The sequence below is a fragment of the Paramisgurnus dabryanus genome, chromosome 2, assembly GCF_030506205.2.
Source record: "Paramisgurnus dabryanus chromosome 2, PD_genome_1.1, whole genome shotgun sequence".
Classification (NCBI taxonomy): domain Eukaryota; kingdom Metazoa; phylum Chordata; class Actinopteri; order Cypriniformes; family Cobitidae; genus Paramisgurnus; species Paramisgurnus dabryanus.
In genome coordinates this window covers 31,746,000-31,772,112 of record NC_133338.1, presented here as the reverse complement: position 1 = coordinate 31,772,112, position 26,113 = coordinate 31,746,000, and the positions used below count along the sequence as shown (strand labels likewise).

Below are 26,113 nucleotides of genomic sequence, written 5' to 3'. Positions count from 1 at the left end.
CAAATTGCAAATGTGTGTTTATTCTTCAGACTGCATTACCAGTATCCCTCTAAATGACTCATTTTATCTGTTTTGCTATTTGAGACATCAACCTCTCACAATTCATTCAGAGAGCATAAGCAATTCTTATTTACATTTATTTATTTATCAATGAATTTATTTGAAGCAACAGCTTGATATGGACACAATGAAAACCCAGATAAGTTGGCAGAACTTGTGCCAACTGATTGCCTTCACTTTTGTAAGTTTTGACGACGTGCTGGGATTTAAGTAGTACTTCTGAGATTTTTGTTATATGTAAGGTAAAGTTCTTAAGTCAACTCAAAAATTGTTAACTAAGGTGATGTTCAATTTTCATAAACATTTGCAATGACAATAAGCTAACAGAAATGTAGTTAACAAGAAAATATGCACTTCTGTTTAAACCACACAATTTTTAGGGTAACACTTTACTTAAAGGGGTGTTCATAAGACTGACATGACACGTGCCATGAACATGAAGGAGATTTAATGCAAGTTTATGACAACTGTCATTAAGGGTAATTTGTTTAATTATGTCATTTTTAATTTGATGTCTTTGTAATGACAACTTGACATTAACCAATACATCATAACTTGTTATGAAAACTTGACATTACCAAGACAACATGACCACTTTTTACCAGTGATACAAATTGATTTTTTATGAATATTTTTCTTGACCTTCACTACAGTGGTACAAATATAATTTTTCATAAAAATGTCATTAAGTGTTAATACTCTGTCAAGTTGTTTTATAACAACTTCAAAATGTTTTTCAGTTCATAATGTTTAATTTTAGTTTCCTCCATGTGTTTAACAAATAAAATCAATAATTCATTATTATAATTATTCAGTTATTGTATTTGGAGACCAAATCACTTAAATTTAAATGAAAACAGTACAATAATGGGTTTAGCCATTGGGTCCATATCACTGGAAGAACAGTTAATTACATTAAATTAATTAATTAAATGTTTTGTAGCTTTTTCTTCTATGTAAGACAATTTTTGAACCCTCTGTGTGAGATAGAACAAGTTCTGTTAGTTGTCGTTTTTTTATGTAATGTGCAAATAAGTTAAGTATAGTCTTTTGACGTGTCTGTTGCATTTTGTTAAATTATTTGACATAGTATGAAGACTTAATTTTGGTTACAGCAACTCATCACTAGTCAAGATAAAAAAAAAACATTGAAATGGCTTATTACAAATAGTTAATTAAAATTTATCAGTTACATTAACATAAGAAGTGCTGTAAGAATGTAATGTTTTAGGAATTATTGCATTAACGGTCATGAGCATCACTGTGAAAAAAAGAATATAAAGTTTGGCCTCTCACCACACTCATTTTGCACCAAACAAGCCAACTTAGCTAAAACCTTTGTTTGCAATTTAATAATACTGACCTATTACTTTTTGCTATTGCTTTTGACCATTAGGTATAAGTATTACACCAGAGACCTACCATAGCTGTATGCTAGCCTAGCAGATGTTTTATTTTGCAAATGTAAAATTAATAAAAAACTACAGTAATCAAATATTCAGAGTAAATGCAACATTCTTAAACAAATGTTAAACATACATTATATGGTGTGAATATGAACCTTAACACGAAAACATTTAGCTTCATACACTGTAGATAGTTATGACCCTGCCTGTGAAACCCCATTTAAAGTATTTATTTGTTGTTTACTGTTTTATACATAAAATCATCCTAAATAATATAAAGAACATTCTGTGGATATATGATATAATAATGAATAAGGAAGATTATGTCAGATACTGAAATCATAGTGAAATTATTGCTTGAAATCAAACTGTGATGCTCTCTATCTGATTACCTCTTCCTCAACTGGGAGAGGAGTTGGGAAACTTCCCGGGAAAGAGTGGATAAGAGCAGACCTTGCGTGTAGGAGTCCGCTAGCAGTTTGCTAGTTTGCTAACAGGATCTTGCTATATGGAGCAAAATTGCATTATTCTCATTTTCAGTGCTGAAAACGTAACCTACTTAATATTGAATAGAGGTAGTGGTTGGCTATGCAACTGATGCTAAAATTACAGCAGCATTACTTATTTACACTTAAAATGTTAGTTTTCCAACAAGTTTTAAATAAATAACAGGGTTTTTTGAACTTCAAGTATTATGAGAATATATATTTTATTTTTATTTAAGATAAAACCTAGGTGTATATAAAGAATAATTTGTCACTATTCTGTAGCATTTATTGAGAGAACAGACTTATTCATTTAGTTTAAATGAAAATGTTGAAAAAATTCAAGTCTATTGAAATTCTGGTACAGAATTTTCACCTTTTGGGGGCCTCTCAAAGCCGGGAGGAACACTCTAAAAAACAAACGGTGCTATATAGCACCAAAACAGTTGCTTTGGATCGTAACGATAGAAGAACCATTTTTAGTGCCATATAGCACCGGTGAAGAACCAGTGAAGCACCAGTGAAGCACCTGTGTAGAACCATATAGTGCTATGTAGAACCATATGTGGTGCTATATGGCCCCTATATGGTTCTACACTGGTGCTTCACTGGTGCTTCACTGGTGCTTCACTGGTGCTTCACTGGTTCTTCACCGGTGCTATATGGCACTAAAATGGTTCTTCTATCGTTACGATCCAAAGCAATTGTTTTGGTGCTATATAGCACCGTTTGTTTTTTTAGAGTGAATAAAATCATTAAAATAAAAACATAGAGGTAGATTTTTTTATTGTTTTTCTTTATTGATTAACTTTATGTCTGAAATGTATCAACCACAACAGCTTGCTTAGTTAGCAGCAATGGTCTGGTCAACCCAGGCACGGAGTTTGGTGACACGAGCATACACTCCAGGGGAGCTGGTTGAGCAGGTGCTGCTGCCCCATGACACGATACCAACCAGAGTCCAGGCGCCATCCTTCTGACAGACCAGAGGACCACCAGAATCACCCTAAACAACAACAATGAGTCAGAAATTTAAGGTCAATAACAGAATGCTAAAACAGAAAAGTAAACAGTGAAATGCATAGAGACTTACCATGCAAGAAGAGGCACCAGAGGCACCAGCACAGATCATAAGGTCAGTAATGTTGTTACCCCAGAAACGCTTGCAGTCATCGTTGGTGAGCAGAGGCAGACTGGCCTGCTGGAGCAGAGAAGGGGTATCAGGGGCTGAAATGCAAAAATAGATTATGTTTTACATGATACATAAAGACTGTTGCTGCTAGGAATTACAGTAAGGTAACTCAAATGTTTTGGTTATAATCAAATGCAATGCATTATGAGTGCTGGAGCAAGGCATGAGTCTGAAGTACTGCTATATAGGACAGATTGGAAGTAAAAGCTCTACAAGGAAACTAAATCTAATTTAAATAGTTGGTTTAATGGTTGTACATATGAAAATGTGGTTTAAGTGGAAAATAAACAGTAGAACAAAACACATTATAATGTGCTTCAAATCACAATACTTCTGTATCTTTGTATAACTGCAATGCTGTGAGAATAAAATGAATTAAAAATAAATTCAGAAATCTACCATTGTATCTGGTCAGGCCCCATCCAGATGTCACACACTTCATTCCTCCGGGGAAGTTGTCGTTTGTTTCAGCAAGGCACACAGGAGACACCTGCATGCCGAGCCTGGCAGGGGTGGCCAACTTGATCAAAGTGATGTCATTGTTGATGGTGAAGCTGTTGTAGTTAGGATGCTTGAAGACCTTTGAGAAATCAATTTCAAGAACTGAGCATTTGCATTTAAAAGCCATTTTTTGGGACAGAATTCCTGTTCTGTGTAGAAAATAAATATCAATTCTCTCACCTTGCCAACAGCCATGACCTGAATGGCCTCAGAGTTGGAAGCACGATTGTGCTCACCCAGGATGACACGATGAGAGGTCCTATTAAAAAATTTTTTATAGAAATGATTACTGAATACTAAACTTGTAATAAAATGTGGCATAATAATAATTAAGAGCCTGTAGGTTTATGAGGGCATTATTATTTTAATGCTGTCTCATACCTTGGATTGCAGTGAGCAGCAGTCACGACCCACGTATCACTGATAAGGGAGCCACCACAGAAATGGAAGCCAGTAGAGTCCTTAGTAAAAACATGACTTTTATTTAGTTATTAGCTATTAGTTATTCCTAACTTATGCAACCTTCTTTTCTTTTCATTTTTAGATATTTCTATTATACACATGTCATTGGCAAATTAAGATTAAGTCTGATTGTACCTGCAAAGACACCTGCCAGGGCCAGGAGTGTGGCACTGCCTCCTCTCCATTCACAATCCTGGAGTAGCCAGTGATGACAGGGGAGATGGCAGGAACACCACAGCCTTAAAAATAGAAATAATTATTGGCTGAACTTTTGATATAAAATTTAAACATTCGGCCCAGACGTAACATGTTTCAGATTAAAAGTTAAGACCAACATACCATAGGCTGCCCCGATGAAAGCAAGACACGACAGGATCCACAAGAAAGCCATTTCTGAGCTGAGATCTCTGAAATGTCACACCAACTCCTGGGGCTTTTATACACAACTTTCTGGATATTTGCTTATGTTGCAAAATATTGTGGCTATGAATGTGCATGTACTGTGTGAATTTGTCACCTGCTCATGTTTGTAATCTCAATCTCTTGTGATAAAATTGAATAGGAGAGGAAATTTATCCATGTTTAAAAGTGGACAAAGTGGAAAAATCTGATAGTCATGAGTTCATGACCAGAAAAAAACAAGGAACAAGGAAACATAAAATAACTAGCATTCGCAAATTGTTTTTTTACTGTATTACTGTTTTAAATGCACTGTATACTGTATGTTGTCACTGCAGTTGTAAATACTAAAACTGAGAAAATATTTATTTTTAATAATAATTAATGTATCCAAAAAAAGTAGATTAGGCTGTGACACACAAATGGTGTTTTGTAATCGAATTCTCACGAATTTCCATGGGATAATCAAAACATTTTTTGCTCATTTTTCCGTGGCATTCTTCACGGATTGGTTACTCAACTGTTTTGTCCTATTTTCTTACCATTGTCACTTTGGTTTAGGGTTAGATTTACATAAAATGACATCCTTACCCAAACCCAACTCTAACCCCAACGCCAGCCGACAATTGTTTAAAGTTTAGAAAATATAAAAGAATAAATTAGAAAAAGTAGTATAAACCAATACTTAAAGTGAATTCCTACGGCAAACACCAAATCTAACCCTAAACCGAAGCAACAATGGTTTAAATGGATTTTATGCTAGCTAAAACAAGTTATGCTAATGTAATGTGAACATATCAGTTATAAGTTGGCTGCTTTTAATGATTAATATAAAAGATAAAGAAAAAAATGATAAAACTTTATATTAGGGTTCTTTTGTAAAATATTTATAAAGATGTGTATTAAGTATTATTAACTAATCAATTAATGAAGAGTTTATTGAGAGTTTTATACACCACCTCCATCAAAAATAATACAATACTTTAATATTGACTAAGTAGGGCCATGTCAAAGATTGAAATTAAAGTAAAATCTTTAGCACAAAAAAATTAAATATTTAATATCAAGAGTTTGTGACACAATGCCCTCTTTAACTTACTGTATGATACATGACCATGTGATTATACAGTGGTGAGAAAAGTAGGATTGTGCACAGGTGACAAGCAGCTGTGCACACTACGAGAGTTAATTTTTCCCCACACCTGCTCCTCTGGGTATCGTGTCATCACTGGTAAGGGTTAAAAAGGGCTTACTGCTGTAAACAAGATGGTATTTCATCCAAAATGTCTTTCTTGTGGCTGTTATCCTGCGTTGCCTTCATTGGTGCAGCCTATGGTGAGAAAATATTCTTAGTTTTCATGTACAGTTTTTCTTTAAAAGGTGAAAGAGACTATTAGCTATGTTAGCATAAAATAACATGTTTTTGTCATGACATAATATATTTTTTATTTTAATACTGTCAGAAAAAATAGGTTTAAAACTTTTCTGTCAGTGGGGTGGTACCCTCAAAGGTTCAGTTTTGTACCTTTATGGGTATACAACATATTGAAATGTTGTTCCTTTTGGGGTACAAAATTATACCTTTGGGACCGTGACCTATTTATACTGTTCCTTAATAAATTAGCAAAGGCTGTATGCCAGTTTTGCCTTTTATACAGTACTGTATATGCTGCCTGAACACTATTAGATAATATAATAATAATAAAGTGAGAATGTAATGGTTTTTATTTCTCTCAAGAATGAAATTAGTTCAGTTTAATTTTAATTTTCTTACATGCCTGTGTAAACTTCCTATTAACTTTTGTCATTTAAAGCATTTTTTTTTTTTTGCATCCATTCTTATCCCTGTTCACCTCTTTTGTTTTCAGGCTGTGGCGCTCCTGCCATTTCCCCTGTTGTCAGTGGCTATTCCCGCATTGTAAATGGTGAGGAAGCAGTGCCTCATTCCTGGCCATGGCAGGTGTCTCTGCAGGTATTGTCACAGCTAACAATGTTTCACATCAGTATGGACATCAACCTGCAAATTACTACACACCTAACACAAACATTTGTGACTAGATTGTTTTTTGGTTGTTTATATTTGCAGGACATCTTTGGCTGGCATTTCTGTGGTGGGTCTTTGATCAATGAGAATTGGGTGGTGACTGCTGCTCACTGCAGTGTGAGGTAAAATTAAATCTTATTATTTCATTCAAATATGTGTATATAGGTTCAAATATCACTCTGTATATTTACTTCTTCCCTATTTCTGCCAAATATTATGCTCTATATGATGTATACTATTTAACATTCTCCTCTTTTACTGCATCATCTACTTACTATGATTTGATGTATACCAGAAGATTTTGATCTGTTGTTGACATATTCTCGGTATTGCTAGCAAAAATACATCTGCAATAAATATTCTGGACAAGGATAGTAGCTCTCAGATTTATTTTCCTTAGTCCAACACAGTGGAGTCATTAATAAAAATGGTATAGATTATACAATTTCTGGGACTTTTCTGCAGAACCAGTCATCGTGTGATCCTGGGAGAGCACAACAAAGCAAGCTCTCAAACTGAGGAAGATATACAAACTATGAAAGTGCAAAAAGTGAGAACAAAATATTATTGCTTTGTTTTGGTTGACAAATATGTTTACTTACTTTTCCGTTGTCATCTGTGTTTTAAAAAAATCTGGTATTTATGAATCAATCATGTGAATTACAGGTGTTCACCCACCCTGAGTGGAACCCTAATACCATCAACAATGACATTGCATTGGTGAAGCTGGCTTCCCCCGTTTCCCTGATCAATCACGTCTCCCCTGTCTGTCTTGCTGAGACTTCTGATGAATTTGCTCCTGGCATGACCTGTGTGACCAGTGGTTGGGGTGTCACCAGATACAATGGTATCTCTACTTAATACATTGGTTGTAGATTAAAAGAAACATGTTCAGAAACACAGTCATTAAAGGCATATGCAGAGGTTGAACGGTTATTTACAATTATATATTTCTAATGTAAATTATCATTTAAGTGCTAAAATCTAAATTACAAATATTTGAAGTCCAGCCTTGTAAATATTTCTACATGCATACAGTACCAAGAGCCAGATATTACATATAATAACTCTTCATTGCTTGTTCTCTCTGTCTTGCCGTAGCTTTGTTCACTCCAAATGAGCTCCAGCAGGTTGCCCTGCCCCTGCTGTCTAATGAAGACTGCAAAAACTACTGGGGAAGCAACATCAGTGATGTCATGATCTGCGCTGGTGCAGCTGGTGCCTCCTCTTGCATGGTATGACTCCCTATATCTTCCTCTTAACTCTATAAAGTGATAATATCTAAATGTAATATATTCAACATTTTTATTTTGATTTAATTAATAAAATGTCAACATTTTTGTAAGCTATTAAAAAAAGATTTAAAGAGTGTCCCTCTCTTCCTTTCCCACCTGTTTAGGGTGACTCTGGTGGTCCTCTGGTGTGTCAGAAGGATGGCGCATGGACACTGGTTGGTATTGTGTCCTGGGGAAGCAGTCGCTGTGACACCACTATCCCTGGTGTATATGCCCGTGTCACAGAGCTCCGTGACTGGGTGGACCAGATTCTGGCTTCCAATTAAAATGCTATTTCATAAAAAAATAATCATATATAAAGATTATATGATAATAAACTTTTGATACTTATACATTTTAAGCGTTTTCACCCCAAAATAAAAAAGTTATCATTTACTCATGCTCATGTTGTTACAAACCCATATGCCATGTACATTTTAATAATTGAAGAAAAAAAAACTTAACTGGAATCTTTTTAACTCATTTTTTATTTTGATCATTATTATTGCATTGTTGTGTTTTTCCAACAAACAATACCAAGTCTGTGCCTTGCCTTTAACTCGTTTTATATGAAATTTCATACGGATACTGTAACACACAGTATGCTCATTCATTCATTCATTCATTCATCATTGTTAATAATTTTTACCAAATAGATATTTTACCTATTACACATCTCTGGCAGATGAGGGCGCTAAAGCCTCCGCAGCTTTGTACCCTCTCATAATACTGTTGCCAGGTTGTTGTTGTTGTTCATCATTTACATGTCTGTTTTCTAGTATGCATTCAATGTCAAAAAGCTGGAGAATTGAGTTCTGCTCAAAATTTATTTTCTTGTGTTTTTTACTTAACAAAGCCGACACGTTAATATTAAAACAAGTAAAATGTGGTTTATACATCATGAAATGTCTATTGTGCATTCAATTTATTACGGTCTTAGATCTTGCAGCTCATCAGTCTGTTAAATATTCAGTTAAACACCATATAGACTTACTGTCTCCATGGCAACATGTCTCAGAGTCATATACAACTGTCAGTTGTTTCAGAGAGATGTCAAAATAGGAAACAGAAGATAAAAGAAAGGGACCAGACTAAAAGGAGAGCTCTCATCTTTTCCTGGTAATGATGCTCAATGCTGTTATAAATACAGTGGAAAGACAGTACAACAAATTGCAACAAAATACAAAAACCTGTAAACCACTTGTTATGTTCAAGTAAAAATACATATGATGTGCTAAAAGCCTGTCAGGGTCCTCAGAGAATAAGTTCAAGGTGAATGTCACTCTGAATCAAATCCAAGCAATTGAAGCTTCGTTTTTATAGATTTGCCCATTTCAATAACCTTTGAGTTTTATGTATTCATGCAGGCTAGGGCCAGACCAGAATTGAACATTCAAGATTAGAAGAATAAGATGAATTCATTTCAGACCAGTTTTAAATTCAGTTCTAGACATTTATCCAATGTTCTTTGAATGACTTCATGTTTATTTTATATGATCAAAGATGAAAGGAGTTGAAGTCAAGGGCTATTGATAACGGATGGATCAACTCCAAAAGACAAACTTGAATAACTTATCAATTTCCCCATGGGACTAATCCTAGTATTGAGAGGATCCGACAGCACAAGTGGTGCCCAAGAGATGTTGTGGTAATACTATCTGTGGCTCTGCATAAACATCTTGCACTAAGTGGCCAATAGGAAAATATTTAGTTGTTTCTGTGTTTGAAAAAGAATGTCACAATTAGTTCCTTTTGAGGTAACGAGAGAGAGAGAATCTGTAACCCCAAAATTTGCTGACATTTGGATATTTTGGAATGTTTCTTGGATGGTTGCTTCAAAAACATTTAACAATGTTACACAAAAGATGTTTAAATTAACAGAGTGTAAAATTTAATCTTTTTTCAGGCTTGAGTGGAAATCTCCATGTGATCATTTGCACAGCCTTTTTTACTGAACTTTGTCCTTGGAAGTCCTTTCCACAACTTAATTGTGTATTTTGTTTTGTCTTTTTGCCAGACTTCCTAGACTAATTATTAACTAAAATGTGTTAAAAGTAAATAAATAAACTGTAATTAGTGAGAAGAGGTGTAAAATATTTTAAGGCACTTGGCAAATAATTTACCTAAAAAAAATGTATATTATAATAATTTATAAAATAAGATGATTGATAGGATAGAATAGGGTGTTGTATTGTATTGTGTTGTGTGTTATATGTTGTGTTATTATATTATATTTTTTGAATACTCAGTCAATTGATATGTTTGTTACCATTTGGAGAATGACCTTTCACATCATTCACCTCACCCTATTTCAGCTCAATAACAGCCTGGGTTCTTCTTTTTTCTTTTCCTTTTTTTACTCTCTTCCTTTGGGAAGGTGCACTTCACTGATCCAAGGTTCTCCCCCACAATGAACCAGCAGCTTTTATGTGTTCCTTTTGCCTAGAGTGGGAAACAGAAGATCAAAACCGGAGGGTATGCCTTGAGAGTGCCAGTCCTCCCGGGACACAGAAGTGTAATGTATACCATGATATCAGTTATACCCATATACGCGCGCATGCATGTGTTTGAGAGAGAGGGGGGGGGTCTTAAGACGGTTTAGGATACATTTTGCTCCAACAAACTTGGTGTGCTAGAGTCTTAAAGAAATGTATTATGAAATCTTTGACATTAATCATTTTATGCTATCTTATACTTAAATAATCAAGCCTATTAAAATCAGCCTTATTCTAGGTGTCTGGAAAAATAACGCAAACAGCACCGTGCAGCAGCCTTCATTTTCATAAAGAACACACAGATTTTGCTTTCATATTTCTAAAGCCATTTAAGGCTTTCTGATGCTGAATAAAGAAGACTAATGAATAGCTTCATGTTTGTCTAATTATCTCTCTTATTTTCCGATCTTCATAAAATATAAGACCCAATTCCACATTTAAAGAACTCTGTGTCACAGTATATATCAGCAGCTTTGATTTGATCAGAATGTAGTATTAGTCTTATATTGCAGTATATAAATGTGTATAGCAATTAGCTTTGTAGCTTGTTTATTCTTCTATAGCTCCTATACCTTATTCCCTTTTTGTGGCCCATTCAAACTTGTTATGAAAGAGATGTATTGTACATAAACGGCCAAACTCAACAATTTGCAACTCAAGTCACAACAATACAGTTTGGGTTTCTGATCACCACACATTGAAATAAAAGATACTTTGGACTACTTAATAAAATTACTCTAATGTGGGCATCCAATTTTGTCATGCAATTTTTTAGTTCTTTATTCCAAAGAATGAATTGTTACCTTTTAGGTTTAGCTGAAGAAAGTGTTTTTTATTATTAAATTAAATTGGTTCAGTTGGGTCAATACACTTTAGTTGATTTAGATTAAATTTATTTATGTGTAACTTAATTTCACTTCTTAAGGAAAACTTCCAAAGGATAACAATGAGCTTAATTTTTAAGTAAGGCTGAAAGTTATCATAAGGAACAAAAGCACAGCACAGACATTACCAACTTAAAGCCTTGTGATGAAAACTACTCCAAATTAGGTACATTAGGTAATAATTAGTGTTCACCTCCTATGCAAATTCTCTACTTTTCTGCACAGTGGTAACCACTTAAAAGTACAAATCCTTTAAACTATAAACTCTTAAATATTACTACAAAACAGAATACCAAACATTAATAAGTTACCTCCTGTTCTCATCTTGATTAAAATGCATAAAATAACACTTTATTTTGACCTTTACAAACATTAATGGATTTGGTTGTTTAAGTTTTAGCTTAAAAGCACCAATTAATCACGATTTCACATTTTCTTTGGTGTGTGAGTGTGTATTAGTACATGTTAACGATATGCAAAAGAGTAAAAATCCCAAAGTAAACAATGATGCAAGTTATCGTTTCCAATAAAAATCTATTTTCTTGGGCTACAAACACACAGATTTTAAGCAACAGTTTACTTCCTGAGCCGGTCTGAAATACAACCTGTAAGTATTTTATGTTTTCATATTTAAAGAATTTGACTTAACCATGACTCAAATGCGAGTTTTGTGCAGTGCAGAGTTGCTAATGTTTGTCATTTCTTTGATCAAAAATGCAGACATGGTTTTAATGTTTTAAATGTTTAAATGTTTTTTAATGTTTGAGGTATTCAGGCCAATCGCAATGTACTGGTAAGCTGGCCAGTCAGGGACACAGCACCTTTCAGATTTATGAGCTTTGTACAAAATCAGAATGTTTGAAGAAGGCAGGGATATATGGAGCAACAAAAATGTATGGTATGTGGAAAATAATGTTTTATAAACCATTTGAACACATTGTACTATACCAAATACACAAAATACCACATTGTTTTAGCAACAAAATAGGTGTAAGTTATTTAAACGTACTGTAATATTTTTTATTTTGTCGAGATGCTGTAAGTCACATTGGCAGACAAATGTGATATTGGTCATGCGACAAAAGAAACCTCTGTGGTTAATCAAAATACAACTTTCTTTTCATTTTGTTGAAGGTGAGTGTAATTTGATTTATCCGAACTGAACAGGGCAAGAAAAAAATGGAAACAAGGTTAACAAACGTAAATGACAGTTGTTTCTTTTTTCAGTGTACAAAGACAAACTGCATAAAGATTATCAAAGATGAGATCTGTATGATTTCTTCCCCAAGAAGTCACTAAGAAAAGTGTAGAGGACACAAAAGAAAAACATGCTTTTTACTCACATAATGGCAATTGCTATGTCATCAACTAGCAGAGGCTATCTGCCCATGCTAACCAAACCCTGACCTCTGGCACTAGCAAATTTCCAAAAACAATATATCAGCCTTCTCTTGTCAGCAGTACCCTCACTTAAACTTGTGTACGTGGCATCACATACATCATTTGCTTATCCTTGACTTCTTTCAATGCACAGGACTACTCATGGGCATAAAATGTTAATTGAATCGACTGATCTCCCTTTGGTGATGAATCAAGGATGAATCATTCAATCACTGTGCATAAAAAACTGTATTGTCAACATAAGAACTGTTAAAATGTTTTAATGGACATAGTTAATGCAAACCACTAGTTGTTTTTCTTTTTTTAAATTATGACTTTGTACTACTTTGAGTAAATAGCAAATATTTTTCCGAGACAAGCAGTTTTAAGATAAGACTCATACATTTATATTCACTAAATTATTACTGTTTGTTTGAATTCTTTGAAACAAATGATGCTTCTACTGACTGGAATATGCTCCTCACAGGATATAAGAGGAGCACAACCTTCACAACCAGCTAAATTAACTCAACTGAAAGAAAAAGTCAGCCTGATCCATTGACTATCAGTCTCTCCTGACCCTCTCCTGCACTCTATTTATAGACTTCCAATCTCACATTTCCACACTGTCACCTTCCTGATCCCTCTCTATAATGGCACTTAATTTACCAATCATATCAGAGAGGATGATCTCCACTGCCTTCTCAGAGGACAAAACATCAGGAAAGCTGCAAGGATGGATATGGTGAAGCAGGGTCATTATAGACCACCCAGCTGGTTTGATTATAAACATATAACAATTATAGAGCTTATGCACAGCAGCCACCCACTTTAGACTCTCTTGTATGTATTGCTTCTTTTGAAGAAGTTAAACCATATGGACCTGTAAAATTAGCACGGTGATGTTCACTCTTCAACATCAAATCAACCTCAGTCCTATTTCTTAATCTCCTGCCTCTGTGGTACAGTCAACATGTGCCTTTGTAGTCCAGGCAAAATAGCGTTTTACGACAGACTAATTGTAAAAGAATTTTTTTCACCATAGATCATTTCTATGAGGTGTCCAGAACAACATACTAAAAGTCCTAAGAAATCCTAGTTGAGGAAATATGTTAATTTCTCATCAATCCGAAATGTGTGTCAATAAGGCCATACTACAGTACAACCCAATGGGGCTATTTTTTTCCTTTACTCCTATCAAAATGAAACTTTACACAATGAAAGTACCCATGAAAAGTAAATTTTTTTGTATTACAAGTTGCTTTGAAAATTAAATTTAATATGCAAATGAGCTATACACTAATCGAATATGCCCAAAATACACCCAAAAGTTACTTTTTGGTATTACAAGTTTCTTTTGAAATGAATTTGAATATCCACATGAGCTTTACACTTATTTAATATGTCCTAATTTGCATAGGCAGAAACATCATTCATATGATAAATATATCGGCCCAATGTTCATCCAATCATCCTGCTGCTTTTAGACTGGCCTCTAACCTGAAAACTGCCTGGCTTGGTAGTTCCTGCCAGCTGTATAACCCCCACCGGTATAATCTTCAGGGTCACGGAGGAACACAAGCCTCCCCACCACAACAAGGTAGCAACAGAAGGGGAGGCCTTTTTCGTGTTTTTGTTTTTTGGTGATTTTGTTTTTACATCTTTTTTTAAATCCAGCCTGGATCCTCGACCCCTTCTCTGTGGCTCATGGTTCTGGCACCTCCTATATCAGTTCCTGGTTTGTTCTTTGCTTAGTTCTTCCCCTCTGGGTCATATTCATCTGATAAATCAGGCAACTGTGAGTTTGTACAGCTATTACCACAACATTTTCCACAAATGTTAGTGCAAGGGGGTCCATGTTTTTTGCATGTGCATCTCTTTGTGCTGCAGTCTTTCTTGCAACTACAGTGGACGTAACTATCAACTCCAAAAGTGCAGCAGTAAGTAAACATGATTTTAAATGGTATGGATCAATCTTTCTGCAAATGTAATGATTGAGCTGAAGTTTAGAGCTGCTGTGTGCATCATGCCATCCAGATCTGAAGCCCGGAAAATGCCGCTATAAAGTATAATGTGGTTATAATGTAACGCTATAGCCTAAAATGTAAGTGAGCATCTTATTTATGTATTTAATTTTTTTCGATTCAATTTTATTTATATAGCGCTTTTCACAATTTGGTACCTTTTAGACCTATGCGTATTGGTTTAGTCACAGCAGTGATTAACAAAAATTCGGCTAAGACCAGCATAAGCTGGTAACTGTTTTTTGCTGATTTAAGGTGGCAGTAGCTGGTTTAAGCTGGTCCTCCCAGCCTGGGAAAAAATTGACATGGTGTTGGCTCGTTACGCTGCTTGGCTGATCAGTCATTATTGGCATTAATCTCCCATCCAAAACATGGCACCCCCAAGGTTTTGGGTCCATAGGTTCACTTCCCCCTTTCCACTTCATCATTTGGTAAAAGACCCAACGACTATGGAACTTTGCAGCTGCTGACGTTGGAGGAAGAGATTGAGCTTCCACTGGAGATGAGTTCTGAGTTACTTTAATAAAGAATTGCCTGTTATCTCAGCACGTCCAGTGATTCATCCTTTTGCCCCCATACAGTGATACTAGAGCTTTTTCACCTGCAATGATGATGCCTTTTCCCACATTTTCCTGTGACTGGCTAAACACCTTAGCTTGTTTGAGAAAGCTCGTGTCATTCTTTACTTTTTTCAGTGCCATCCCTTTCCTATGCCAAATAGACGAGATGTAGAATTACAGCCTCAAAATGATTGTGGTTGGATTGTTTGAAGAGCTCGATGTGTCATCTTGAATGGAAAAAGTCTGAAATCATTTAGTTGCTTTTAAATACAAATCTATAATATGGTATAGGTTTTCGTTCCCTAATTAAAATGTAAGTATGGAAAACAATCAATTACACATTCTTAATAAAAATGTCATTTAAATTCTGAAACATAAGAGGATTTTATATAAATTGTTTCAGCACTGACTCATAATAGTGCCCCAACAAAATAAATGGCCAATTGCACTGCATTGTAATGAATGTATTTTGTAATGCAATTTTTTTTACCCATATTAATGCTGCAAGGAAACCTCAGGTACATTTATGCTGTTATACTAGTGACCTTAAGAAAAAAGGAATCAGTCTTTCTTGTGTTTTGTTAATAAATTTACTGTATTGATCTATTTTTTAGCTTAACATGCATTTAAATTGTACAGATTTTGCTAGTGCTGCAATTCAGATTGCTTTAGTGAGGCAATTTTATCAGATGAATATAACCCAGAGTGGAAGAACCAAGTAAAGAACAAACCAGGAAATGATATGGGGGTGCCCGAACCAAAAGCCACAGAGAAGGGGTTGAGGATCCAGGCTGGATAAAAAACATAAAAAAATGTAATAACAAAAACACACACAAAAAACACAACTCTCCCCTTCTGTTCAGGCTTGTGTTACTCCGTGACCCTGAAGATTATACCGGTGGGGGTTATACAGCTGGCAGGACTTACCAAGCCAGGCAGTTTTCAGGTTAGAGGCCAGTCTAAAAGCAGCAGGATGATTGGATGAACATTGGGCTGATATATTTATCAAACATATGAATGATGTTTCTGCCTATGCAAATTAGGACATATTAAATAAGTGTAAAGCTCATGTGGATATTCAAATTCATTTCAAAAGAAACTTGTAATACCAAAAAGTTACTTTTGGGTGTATTTTGGGCATATTCGATTAGTGTATAGCTCATATGCATATTAAATTTAATTTTCAAAGCAACTTGTAATACAAAAAAATTTACTTTTCATGGGTACTTTCATTGTGTAAAGTTTCATTTTGATAGGAGTAAAGGAAAAAAATAGCCCCATTGGGGTGTATTGTAGTCTGGCCTTATTGGCACACATTTCGGATTGATGAGAAATTAACATATTTCCTCAACTAGGATTTCTTAGGACTTTTAGTATGTTGTTCTGGACACCTCATAGAAATGATCTATGCTGAAAAAAATTCTTTTACAATTACTTCTATTTTTTGCTCCAAAATGAGTTAGTTTGCCTGGACTATTGCTACACCCTAAAATACCAGCAAATGGATAAAAATCCTATTTGAGAATTGTATAGCATAACTAAAAATGGCATCATCTGTTTGCAAATGATTAAAAAATTCCTGCCTGGACAACCTGTCAAACTTAATTATTTATCCTGATCTCATAAATATGTGTTTTGCGAGTTGGCACAAAGTGAATTATATAAAATCATACAATTATGACCCCACCCCTAACCCTAAAGTCACAGGTGCAAAAACAAATCGTACCAAAATATATAATTGTGTTTATACAAATAAATACGAATTAGCCTCGTAAAATATGTACAAATTGCTTGCTGTAATTGCAGCTGGTTGCCAGTAACTTGGAAGATTAAGACCGAAAAACTTTCATGTTCATTTAACTTTAAACAAACTGTTGCCAGTAAATAACATAAATGTAAAATCTACAGTAAGTTACTGGCAGATAGTTGCCAGTAATACCCAGTAATACTGTCATTTCTACAGAAATTTTTTACAGTGCAGCCTTGTCTGTTTTTACCTCTTGGAACTGAAACACCTCTAATTGGAACTGCACAGAGGTCCAGACTGGTTTGTGGTATATATTAAGATATTTTATCCGCAACCTTTTTAACTGTTTATGGTCTCAATCTGTAATGCTTTTGAAACAGCATTAGGAATGTTTTCATCTCAAAAAAATTTTTCAAAGTGTAAGTAATATACAAAAAAATCAAACATTATAGGCATAAAAAGACACCCGTTTCATAAAAACATTTCAGTCAAGAAATCCTATACTTTTAACTGGGAGTATATACTCTATCATCATGGTGGTCTGTTTTTTAATCCCCTTGAAAATAACATAGAAATCATTGAAATTTAAAAATGAATTCTGTTTGAAACCTATTAAAAGTGCATCCTGACTACTGTAATTAGATCAAAGATATCCTACTACAGTGCCAGCTGCTATAAAGTGCAAGCAAATGTTTACAGATCTTTTCCGAGTCCATTAAATCAGAGATCTGCACCATTTTATTATTTTTAAGGGTGTTATTCTACTTATAAAGATAAGTAGCATACTTACCTACTTATAAAGAACAGATTACTGACTGAAATTACCAATAATATAGACTACATTAGACTTGACTGCCTGATAAACATTATTCTACTTTATTATTTGGTAACATTGTGAGTTAAGTAGGATCAGCAGCCACATAGCAGACAAGCAGACCTTGCAGTCAAAGTGTTACAGAGTCTGCGCGAGCCTGGTTATCTGTATCGTCACACTTTAAGATTGAAAACAAGTGTAAAAGTCCACAGACAGTATTCCAGATGAAGGCGAGTTTACAGGTGCAGAGACACAAACATGTCTTTGCTCTTTGACCCAAAGACATGATCGTTATGACAGGAAGGTAAAAGTCGTTATTAATTAAACTTGGCGACAGTATATTGGTCTCCCATAAAATTTAATCGTACACGACAACATCACGACACATGACACGCGCTTCCGGGGGAAAACTTTCAGTAGCTACTGCGCGTTTGACTGTGATCCAGCGTCTTCCCTGGGAAGAAAATGCAGTATGATGGGCGCTGTCACCAGTGTTTCACAGCCAGCCGGTGCATTTCCCAGCTCAGTTCATAAATGAGCCAGCGCGCAACGGCCAGGATCTGTAGGTGTGCGCAACTTGGGAAAATAACGCATGGATCAAAATGAGAAACTGAACTATATGGAATGATTGTACCACTTTCTTTGCCCAGAAACGGACTTGCGTCCTGTAATTTCTACTGGACTTGAATCGTGAAACCAAGCAAACATGGGGTTATCCCGAAATGAAACGATATTTTTGGCAGAGGACCACATGGAAACGAACCAAACGACCGACGCTTTTGGTCCGGAGGTGGTGATTGTTCCTGTCGTCTTTGGGTGTATATTTTTTCTGGGAATTATTGGGAACACTCTAGTGATGGTTGTTATTGGGAAAATTAAGTCAAGGCGCTCGAGAAGCACCACTAACATTTTCATTTTAAATCTAAGTATAGCAGATTTGTGTTTTCTTCTGTTCTGCGTCCCGTTTCACGCCACCATCTACTCTCTTCCCGAGTGGATCTTCGGGGCGTTTCTGTGTAAATTCGTGCACTATTTTCTCATGGTCAGCATGCTGGTGAGCATTTTCACACTTGTTGCAATGTCTGTGGACAGGTACATTGCCGTGGTTCTCTCAAAAAAGTCCCCATGTATTCGTAACCGGAGGAATGCGCTCATTGGCGTGTGTGTCATCTGGATGCTTTCTTTTATCTTTGCCGTCCCGGTTGCGCAGCACCAGATTTTGATGGATCACCCCAAGGCTCCTAACAGCTCGTTCTGCTGGGAGATTTGGACCGAACGGGTGGCCAAGCACACCTATAAAGTCACCATTCTCGTGATAGGTTATCTGTTACCTTTGGTTTTGATCACATGTTGTTATGCCAAGGTATGAGTGTTCAAACATTACACAGCTTCTCGAATTACCGCAGACACCTTCACTTGCAAAGTAGCAATATTTCAGATTTTACCTGTGTTTGATTTATAAGGTTAATTTATAAGGCTATTTAAATTTAAAGGAAACTCTTAAAAAAGATCTAAAGTCTAGGTTTATTACACAATAAAAATAACGTTTGTAAGTTTTGCCAACATATTCGAAGGGCAGAGTATGGTTTTGTAATGCATGATATTCGTTTGGTCAATAACAGCACAATTCACTTTGGCCAAATTTGAACTTTTTCATCCTTCTTAAGTGGCAAAACAATATTAATGCAATAGTTTTCATCACTAATTGCTTCTGTCATCTATGTTAAACACTCTAAAAAAAATGGTGGGTTAATTTCAATCCAAGGTGTCCAAAAGAGACAAACCCAAATGTTTTAAATTAACATATTATGGATGGATCAAATATAAACATTTTCTGGGTAAATTTAACCCAATGTTTCAGTTTATCCCTTTTTGACTCAATAACCCAGCATTATTCAGAGTGCAATATATTTTTAATGGTGGAAGAGTTACAGTGTACAGTCATGTAATATGGTATTTTATTTCAATTTCAGGTGTTGTATCATCTTCATAAAAAAATGAAAAATATGTCAAAGAAGTCTAAACGTTCAAAGCGAAAGGTAAGATTATTTATTTTTTATATGTGTTGTCAATTTTGACAAAAAATTATACATGTTTGAATTATTAATGGATTGTGGCTATACCACAGTATTTCTTACATTTATATACCTTTGTAAATTAGACTAGAAGTGCACAAAGGGTGGTGTATTCATAACACCCCTGTTGTTTTAATCACCTTTTGTTTGCATTAAAGTGGGAATCGTTATTCAAAATCAATCATTCTCAGAAAGAATAAATAAAAATGATCTGTCAGATGAGGGCAGATGACTCCGTTATAATAGACTAAATCTTCACTGTTTGACTTCATTTGTGTGCTTATCAGAAAGAAACATTGTACTGTATGTCCTTCAGGTTCATGCAGTTAATCTCTGTATTTAATGGTCATATTGACTAAATTTTATATTTCAAATGCATGAAAGGGTCAGTTAATCAAGAAACTCATGTCAGAAACATGCATCTGTGGTTTATGTCCTCGCTTAAGTTAATGGTTCGTAATAGCCGATGCGCTCGAGAGAGGTCTTTGTAACCAATGGCGACCAAGGCACCTTCTTTATGCTGAACCTGTAACAGTGGGAGTGGATGTTAGAGAGTGGCAGAAAAGAATTGCAGTGCTTTGAAATTTACTGGGAAATGATTTAAATATGTAAATCTTAATGCATCGCACACAGATGTACTTGACAGTATTTATAATGGAACTGACCACTAATGTGATAAATATCACTGTTAAAGCAACTACAAAACTGAAATCTGTATCTCTAGCAGCAGATAAACTACCCTGGGATGCTTTATAGTAGATTACATTCATAGTGGATGACCCATTCATGTGTATTAAGGGGAAAATGTTGTTTTAGAACACAGACTTTCATGTCAGCCAAAAATAACAATTTTAGGAGATGAAAAGGAGTGGTTGGCAATGGCATCTAACACGAAAATCCATTTTGCTGCCTTGATGGAGAAATGTTCAGACTGAGGTCCTCAATGTAAACTTATTACAACAGAGCTTTATAGAAAGTGTAACAAGAGTCTCTTAAAGTCCAAGAATTTGACCACTTGATCCGTTGTTACCCTCTTAGAAAGAAATGTACAAAAGTTGCAAGGTCCTAATATTGTATGTATATGTTGGTACAGATATGCACCTTTGATGAATAAGTATGTTCCTCTACCAATGTATATTTTTTTGAGGTACCAATATGCGTCTTTTAATTACAAAAGTGCACATTTTGGAAAGCTATCGCCCCAGTGACAATGTTTGTTTCCTTAGAAAAAACTGTCCCAAACTTTCAGTACTTAATGTATTGTTTTCTCTTATTGTAATTTACTGGTCCGAAATCATTTGTTAGGTGAAGAGATTACACACTCTGAAACTGAATTCTGTATTCCCACACATTGAAGAATTGAGCAGGCCGTAGCAGTGTGCCAAAGTAGATTTATATTTGGTTTCTTATCAGATGCTTTGGAACGTGGATATATTGCGAGGAGTAGAAGTGTAATATATATTCTGATAACCTAAATATGTGTCTTGACAGAAGAATGTTGTTTACAAAATAGTTTTAAGAGTGCGACAGAAAAGAAAACGTACTAAATCAGAGTCTGTTTCCAGCCCGACACAAAGCAGTAAAAAGTGCAGTGAAAAAGCTGAACATAATTATGCATAATTGTTGGAGTACTTCATTATTGTAATAATTGTTATCTGTATCATTAATTTTGCATCTGTGCTGTCACAGTACCTTACACAAGAACATAAGACATCCATATGTAATAGTTCAATTATCGCTATTAGTTATCTTCCCTTTCCTTTGTTCTTTTGTCCCCTTTCTCTTTTCTGTCATTAGAAATCTAATTTCTGGGCTCTAGCTAGATAATAAGATGAATGCCATAGAAACTGATGTAAATGAATGAGAGAGGAAACTTGATAGTCAAGTGCTGCGAGATACTAAGAATAAGTGTTACATGTTATTACAATTTCTAGATAAGTGCACATCAGATCACTTGGTCTTTATGTGGCAACACATGTGTAATTATCTTTAAATTTAATTAACTATTAAATCGGAACCAAAATATCTATGCTTCTTCATGTTTTTTTTGTGACAGATGCGGTGCAGAGAAATGCACACTGATGTTTTTTATCAAGCTATGACACTAAAATACAAAAACATTCACAATACACTTTAAATCCAGTACGATTTATAATAAATTAAAACTATCAGTACATTTTCTTAAGCCATTGGTCACTAATTGAGTAGTTCATTACATAAAACTAAAATTACTTGGAGAAATAAGTGAGTGACTAGATTAAGCAGGAGTGTTACAGACTATACCATTATGAAGCTGTTTGTTTTGAAAGTGGGCAGCTGCCTTAATTCCAACCTGCATCATAGAAAATTGGCTCTTTAACAGAGGAGCACGATAAGAGCTCTTTACGCTCACCCTGGGGCTCTTCAAATCCGATAGCAAAGCACAACAAAATCACAACAACAGTTCCATTCTCAAGTTTCTATTTTTTCTGTATACTGATAAAAGAAAACTATGTTTTTAAAATCTGTCCAATTAAAGCACACCTGTGATTTCGTCAAATTGAAATAGTGGAACTGCATAGATCAGAAAACTTCAAAACTCTTCCTAACCAGTGAGGAATCATATTAGGCAAATAATATGAAGATTACTGACTGTAGCTGCTAACTTGCACAGTTTTGTTTGTCTCAGCTGAACTTCTAATAATAAAAATTGATTTTGTATTTATAGGCGCCTTTCATGAAGACCTACTAGTAAAGAATTGCAATAATCTATATGTGATGTAACCAAGGCATATACGAGAATAGCACTGGTATTTGTTGTCAGAGAAGGATAGAGACGGTTTATATTGCGTAAATGAAAATTACAGGCCAGTTCGAGCTTCATAAGATAATCACCCATAATCACCCATATTTTTTACCTGTAATGAAAGAGAAAGTAAAGCATAGACTAATCAATGGACAGAAAAGTAACATTTGGAGTCTACAAGAATTTTTGTTTTATAAGTATTAACGGAACAGTATGTAAGAAATTTATATCAATTAATCATAAAATGGCCCTGATATGTCACGAGACATTAAGAAATCATTTTCTTTTTAAATACTTATATCACCCACAACAGTGGTCTGGCCAGGATATTGTCATTTAAAAAGTGGAGTTGCAGCCCTCAACTGATGTTTATGTTGTCATTTTGTGTATTGGCCACCAGCTGTGTGATTGCAAAACCAGTTTTAGCCACAAGTTTTGTGATTGCAATACCAGTTTTGGCCACAATCCTACATACTGTTCCTTTAAGTTTCAAAAATCGTTTCTTTATTTCAGCTAAGCAGTTTGTCAGAAAAGGTGAATAAAAAACACAAGTAGGCAAAAAAGACTGTAAAGATGTCGTCTGCATAACAATGAAAATTAATACAGAATTTGCTGAAAATTTGTCCCAGTGGCATTAAATAAAAAATAGGGGGCCCAGTACTGAACCTTGAGGGACTTCAGAGGTAACTAAAGATGACTCGATATTGAAATTTTAGGAGGTGCACAAACTGAGTGTGACCAGAGAGATATGATCTAAACCAAGAAAGACAGGTGCCTGTAATTCCCAGGGCAACTAGCCTGTCTAGGAGAATGTTATGTGAGACTGAATAAAAGACTGCACTCAGATCAACTAAAATAAGTAAAGACAGCTGTCCAAAATCTGCTGTCATACACAGGTCATTGGTAATTTTGACTAGCGCAGTTTCTGTACTGTGGAGTGGATGAAACTCGGACTGAAATTCTTCAAACCGTTTTTTGTCTGATAGATAGTGTGAAACCTGTGCTGCAATTATCTTTTCTAAAGTTTTAGAAAGCAGTGGTAAGTTTGAAACATTCGCAAAGTTGGATCTGTATGGGAGTTCGTATTGCTGTTTTAAGTGATAAATGAACAGTACCAGAAGAGAATGAAGAAATATTAATCATTGTGATTAAAGAAGACAAAGAGGATAAAGTACTTTGACTAAATGTGTAGGAAGAGGACCCAAGTGGCATATAATGGATTTGGATTTCTTAATAATACATGTTATCTATTCAATAGTGGGAAGTTAAAAGGTAGATAAAGAAGGCAGTGTAAATGTAATACCAAATAGATCTAAAATACCACTGTCAGGATTATTATGGATGTTTTAATTATTTGTGGTATAATAATCAATAAAAGTATTACATACAGTTGTGGAGTACATGTACCCTGTAAGATGGTAAGGGTTCAGGAGACAAGTTTATTGACAGCAAAAAAAGAAAAATCTAGTTTCACCTTCCCTTGCCCTAAATAAATTAGTGTAAAACTCAGATTTAGCCTTAGTTATAGCATCCTTATAGTATTAGATATGATGAGCACACAATACTTTAAGATTGTAAGACGCGTTCTGGCATACAAACATTCAAGGCACCGACCTTTAGGTTCAAGTTGACACAATTTTGGAGAATACAGTGAGTAAAGGAAATGGTATATTAAAAGTATATTATGAAAAATACTTATCTTACCTATTCATACATACATTTGAAGAAGTAATACGTTTAAATATTAAGCAGATTTTGATCCCTTCCTGTCTTGCAACATGTGTTTATATTATAACAAACGTTTGTCTTTTCAAAAGTTCATGCTTTTCATGAAGTTTGAGTTGGCTCGTGTGGTTTCGGTTGGAGGGCTTCAGAAAAGGTCACGTGGTTTCTGGTAAGGGAAAATAAGGACCATCAATGCTAACTGTTTTTTCCGTTGAATTGTGGGAATTGTTACGGAACGAACATTGGCAGGATTTTGCGATTGAGACAGCCCTTAAAATGGCTGACTCACTGACCAGTGCACTGACTACTGAATAAGGGAGCTGACTGAGATGCAGCCTTAGTCTCAGGTGTATCTAGGATGTGTCTGTTAAGTTTCACAACAAAATGCCCCACAGATCATAAGTTATAGCATGTCCAAAATGCCCTTTTTTGGGTGGAAGCAAAGAAAGTTTTCTTATCTGTACCTTTAAATGCAAATGAGCTACAGCTCACTACCCTACTAACAGACAGTGAGCACTTTTGGTTAAAAATAGATCTGAATCCAATAAATACATTGTATATTTAGCTGCATTTGAGCTCCAACGTACTGACAAACACATTTAGAAAAGCCTTTTGTGTAAAATGAAATGTAACTTTGGCTGTGTTTTTGTGACATCACATTAACAAGAGAATCAAAACAGCATGTTTAATTAGACTTGTAAAGGGAGTTTTTATTGTGTGGTTGTTGAGTTCACACACTGCCAAGACATTTACAGGTGCATCTAAAAAATTTAGTATATCATGGAAAAGTACTTTACTTTTTTATTGTACTTCAAAAAAACAAACCGTTGTATATGCATGATTCCTTTCACACAAAGTTGAATATTTCAAGACATTTGTTCTATTTTGATTTATACATACAGCGAAAAAAATCCAGTTTTTCAAAACAATTTGAACAATTACTGCTTTAATGCAGTGTAGTACAGTATGAAACTATAATCCTGTGGCACTGTTGAGGGGTTATTGAAGCCTAAGTTGCTTTGATAGCGGCCTTCAGCTCCTCTGTATTGTTGGATGTTTCTTATCCTTCTTTTGACAATAGGTCAGTTAAGTTGGCTGGTCAATCAAGCATAGTAATCGTATGGTCCAAAAACTAGTTACAGTAGGCACTGTGGGCAGTTGCTAAGTCCCACTGCAAAAGGAAATCAGCATCTCCAAACAGCTTCTCGGCAGACGGAAGCATAAAGTACTCTGAGATCTCCTGGTGAATGGCTGCATTGATTTTGGACTTGATAAAGTACAGTGCACCAACACCAGTAGATGACATGGCACCCTAAATCATCACTGACTCTAGAAACTTCACACTGGACACATTTCCTCCAGACTCTGGGACCTTGATTTCCAAATGAAATCCAAAATATACTTTCATCTTAGAAGAGGACTTTGGACCACTGAGCACCAGTCCAGTTTTTTTCTCCTTAGCCCAGGTGAGATGCTTCTGACGTTGTTTCTGGTTAAGAAGCGGCCTGGTTCTAGGTATGTGACAGTTGTAGCCCATTTCCGTAAGACATTGTGTGTCTTGATGCACTAACTCCACCTTCAGTCCACTGAATTCTTGAATCTGCTGTTCCTAACAATCTTTCCATGGCTGCGGTCATATGTTGCTTATGCACCTTTTTCTACTGTACCACACTTTTACCTTCCAGTAAATTTTCTATGAATATGGTTTGATACAGCACTCTGTAAACAGCCAGTGTTTGTGGAGGGTGTCGATGATTGTCTTCTGGACAACTGTCAAGTCAGTAGTCTTCCCTATGTTTGT

General features: G+C 35.3%; 3 protein-coding genes across 3 annotated transcripts in view; 2 read left to right on the top strand and 1 right to left on the bottom strand.

Moving 5' to 3' along the window:
- Positions 1 to 2,720: 2,720 nt before the first annotated feature.
- LOC135749171 (chymotrypsin A-like) lies at positions 2,721 to 4,595 on the bottom strand. The gene is made up of 7 exons (XM_065267646.2): positions 4,446 to 4,595; positions 4,242 to 4,345; positions 4,026 to 4,105; positions 3,825 to 3,903; positions 3,543 to 3,723; positions 3,045 to 3,178; positions 2,721 to 2,957 (listed from the first exon to the last, which is right to left on the bottom strand). Exons 1-7 carry the CDS (start codon positions 4,495 to 4,497, stop codon positions 2,796 to 2,798), a joined length of 792 nt encoding a protein of 263 aa, XP_065123718.1. The 5' UTR covers positions 4,498 to 4,595; the 3' UTR covers positions 2,721 to 2,795.
- Positions 4,596 to 5,682: 1,087 nt separating this feature from the next.
- Positions 5,683 to 8,219, top strand: ctrb.3 (chymotrypsinogen B, tandem duplicate 3). Its single transcript, XM_065267651.1, has 7 exons — positions 5,683 to 5,840; positions 6,374 to 6,477; positions 6,592 to 6,671; positions 7,015 to 7,099; positions 7,216 to 7,396; positions 7,651 to 7,784; positions 7,949 to 8,219. The coding sequence occupies exons 1-7, from the start codon at positions 5,789 to 5,791 to the stop codon at positions 8,108 to 8,110; spliced, it is 798 nt and encodes a 265-aa protein (XP_065123723.1). The 5' UTR covers positions 5,683 to 5,788; the 3' UTR covers positions 8,111 to 8,219.
- A 9,767-nt stretch (positions 8,220 to 17,986) lies between these two features.
- The window catches only part of galr1b (galanin receptor 1b), a 32,368-nt gene continuing 24,241 nt past the window's right edge, over positions 17,987 to 26,113 (top strand). The window contains exons 1-2 of the mRNA XM_065267801.2: positions 17,987 to 19,090; positions 19,701 to 19,766. Coding sequence (XP_065123873.1) covers positions 18,434 to 19,090; positions 19,701 to 19,766 — 723 coding nt within the window. The 5' untranslated portion in view covers positions 17,987 to 18,433. The remainder of the gene's footprint in view (positions 19,091 to 19,700; positions 19,767 to 26,113) is intronic.

Excerpts from the sequence above, each read along its gene's own strand:
- LOC135749171 (XM_065267646.2), bottom strand. The coding sequence starts at position 4,497 with ATGGCTTTCTTGTGGATCCTGTCGTGTCTTGCTTTCATCGGGGCAGCC. Across the intron at positions 4,346-4,445 it reads TTTCATCGGGGCAGCCTATG|GCTGTGGTGTTCCTGCCATC; the intron begins GTATGTTGGTCT and ends TCTATTTTTAAG. Across the intron at positions 2,958-3,044 it reads CTGGTGCCTCTTCTTGCATG|GGTGATTCTGGTGGTCCTCT; the intron begins GTAAGTCTCTAT and ends GTTGTTGTTTAG.
- ctrb.3 (XM_065267651.1), top strand. The coding sequence starts at position 5,789 with ATGTCTTTCTTGTGGCTGTTATCCTGCGTTGCCTTCATTGGTGCAGCC. Across the intron at positions 6,672-7,014 it reads GCTGCTCACTGCAGTGTGAG|AACCAGTCATCGTGTGATCC; the intron begins GTAAAATTAAAT and ends ACTTTTCTGCAG. Across the intron at positions 7,100-7,215 it reads AAACTATGAAAGTGCAAAAA|GTGTTCACCCACCCTGAGTG; the intron begins GTGAGAACAAAA and ends TGTGAATTACAG.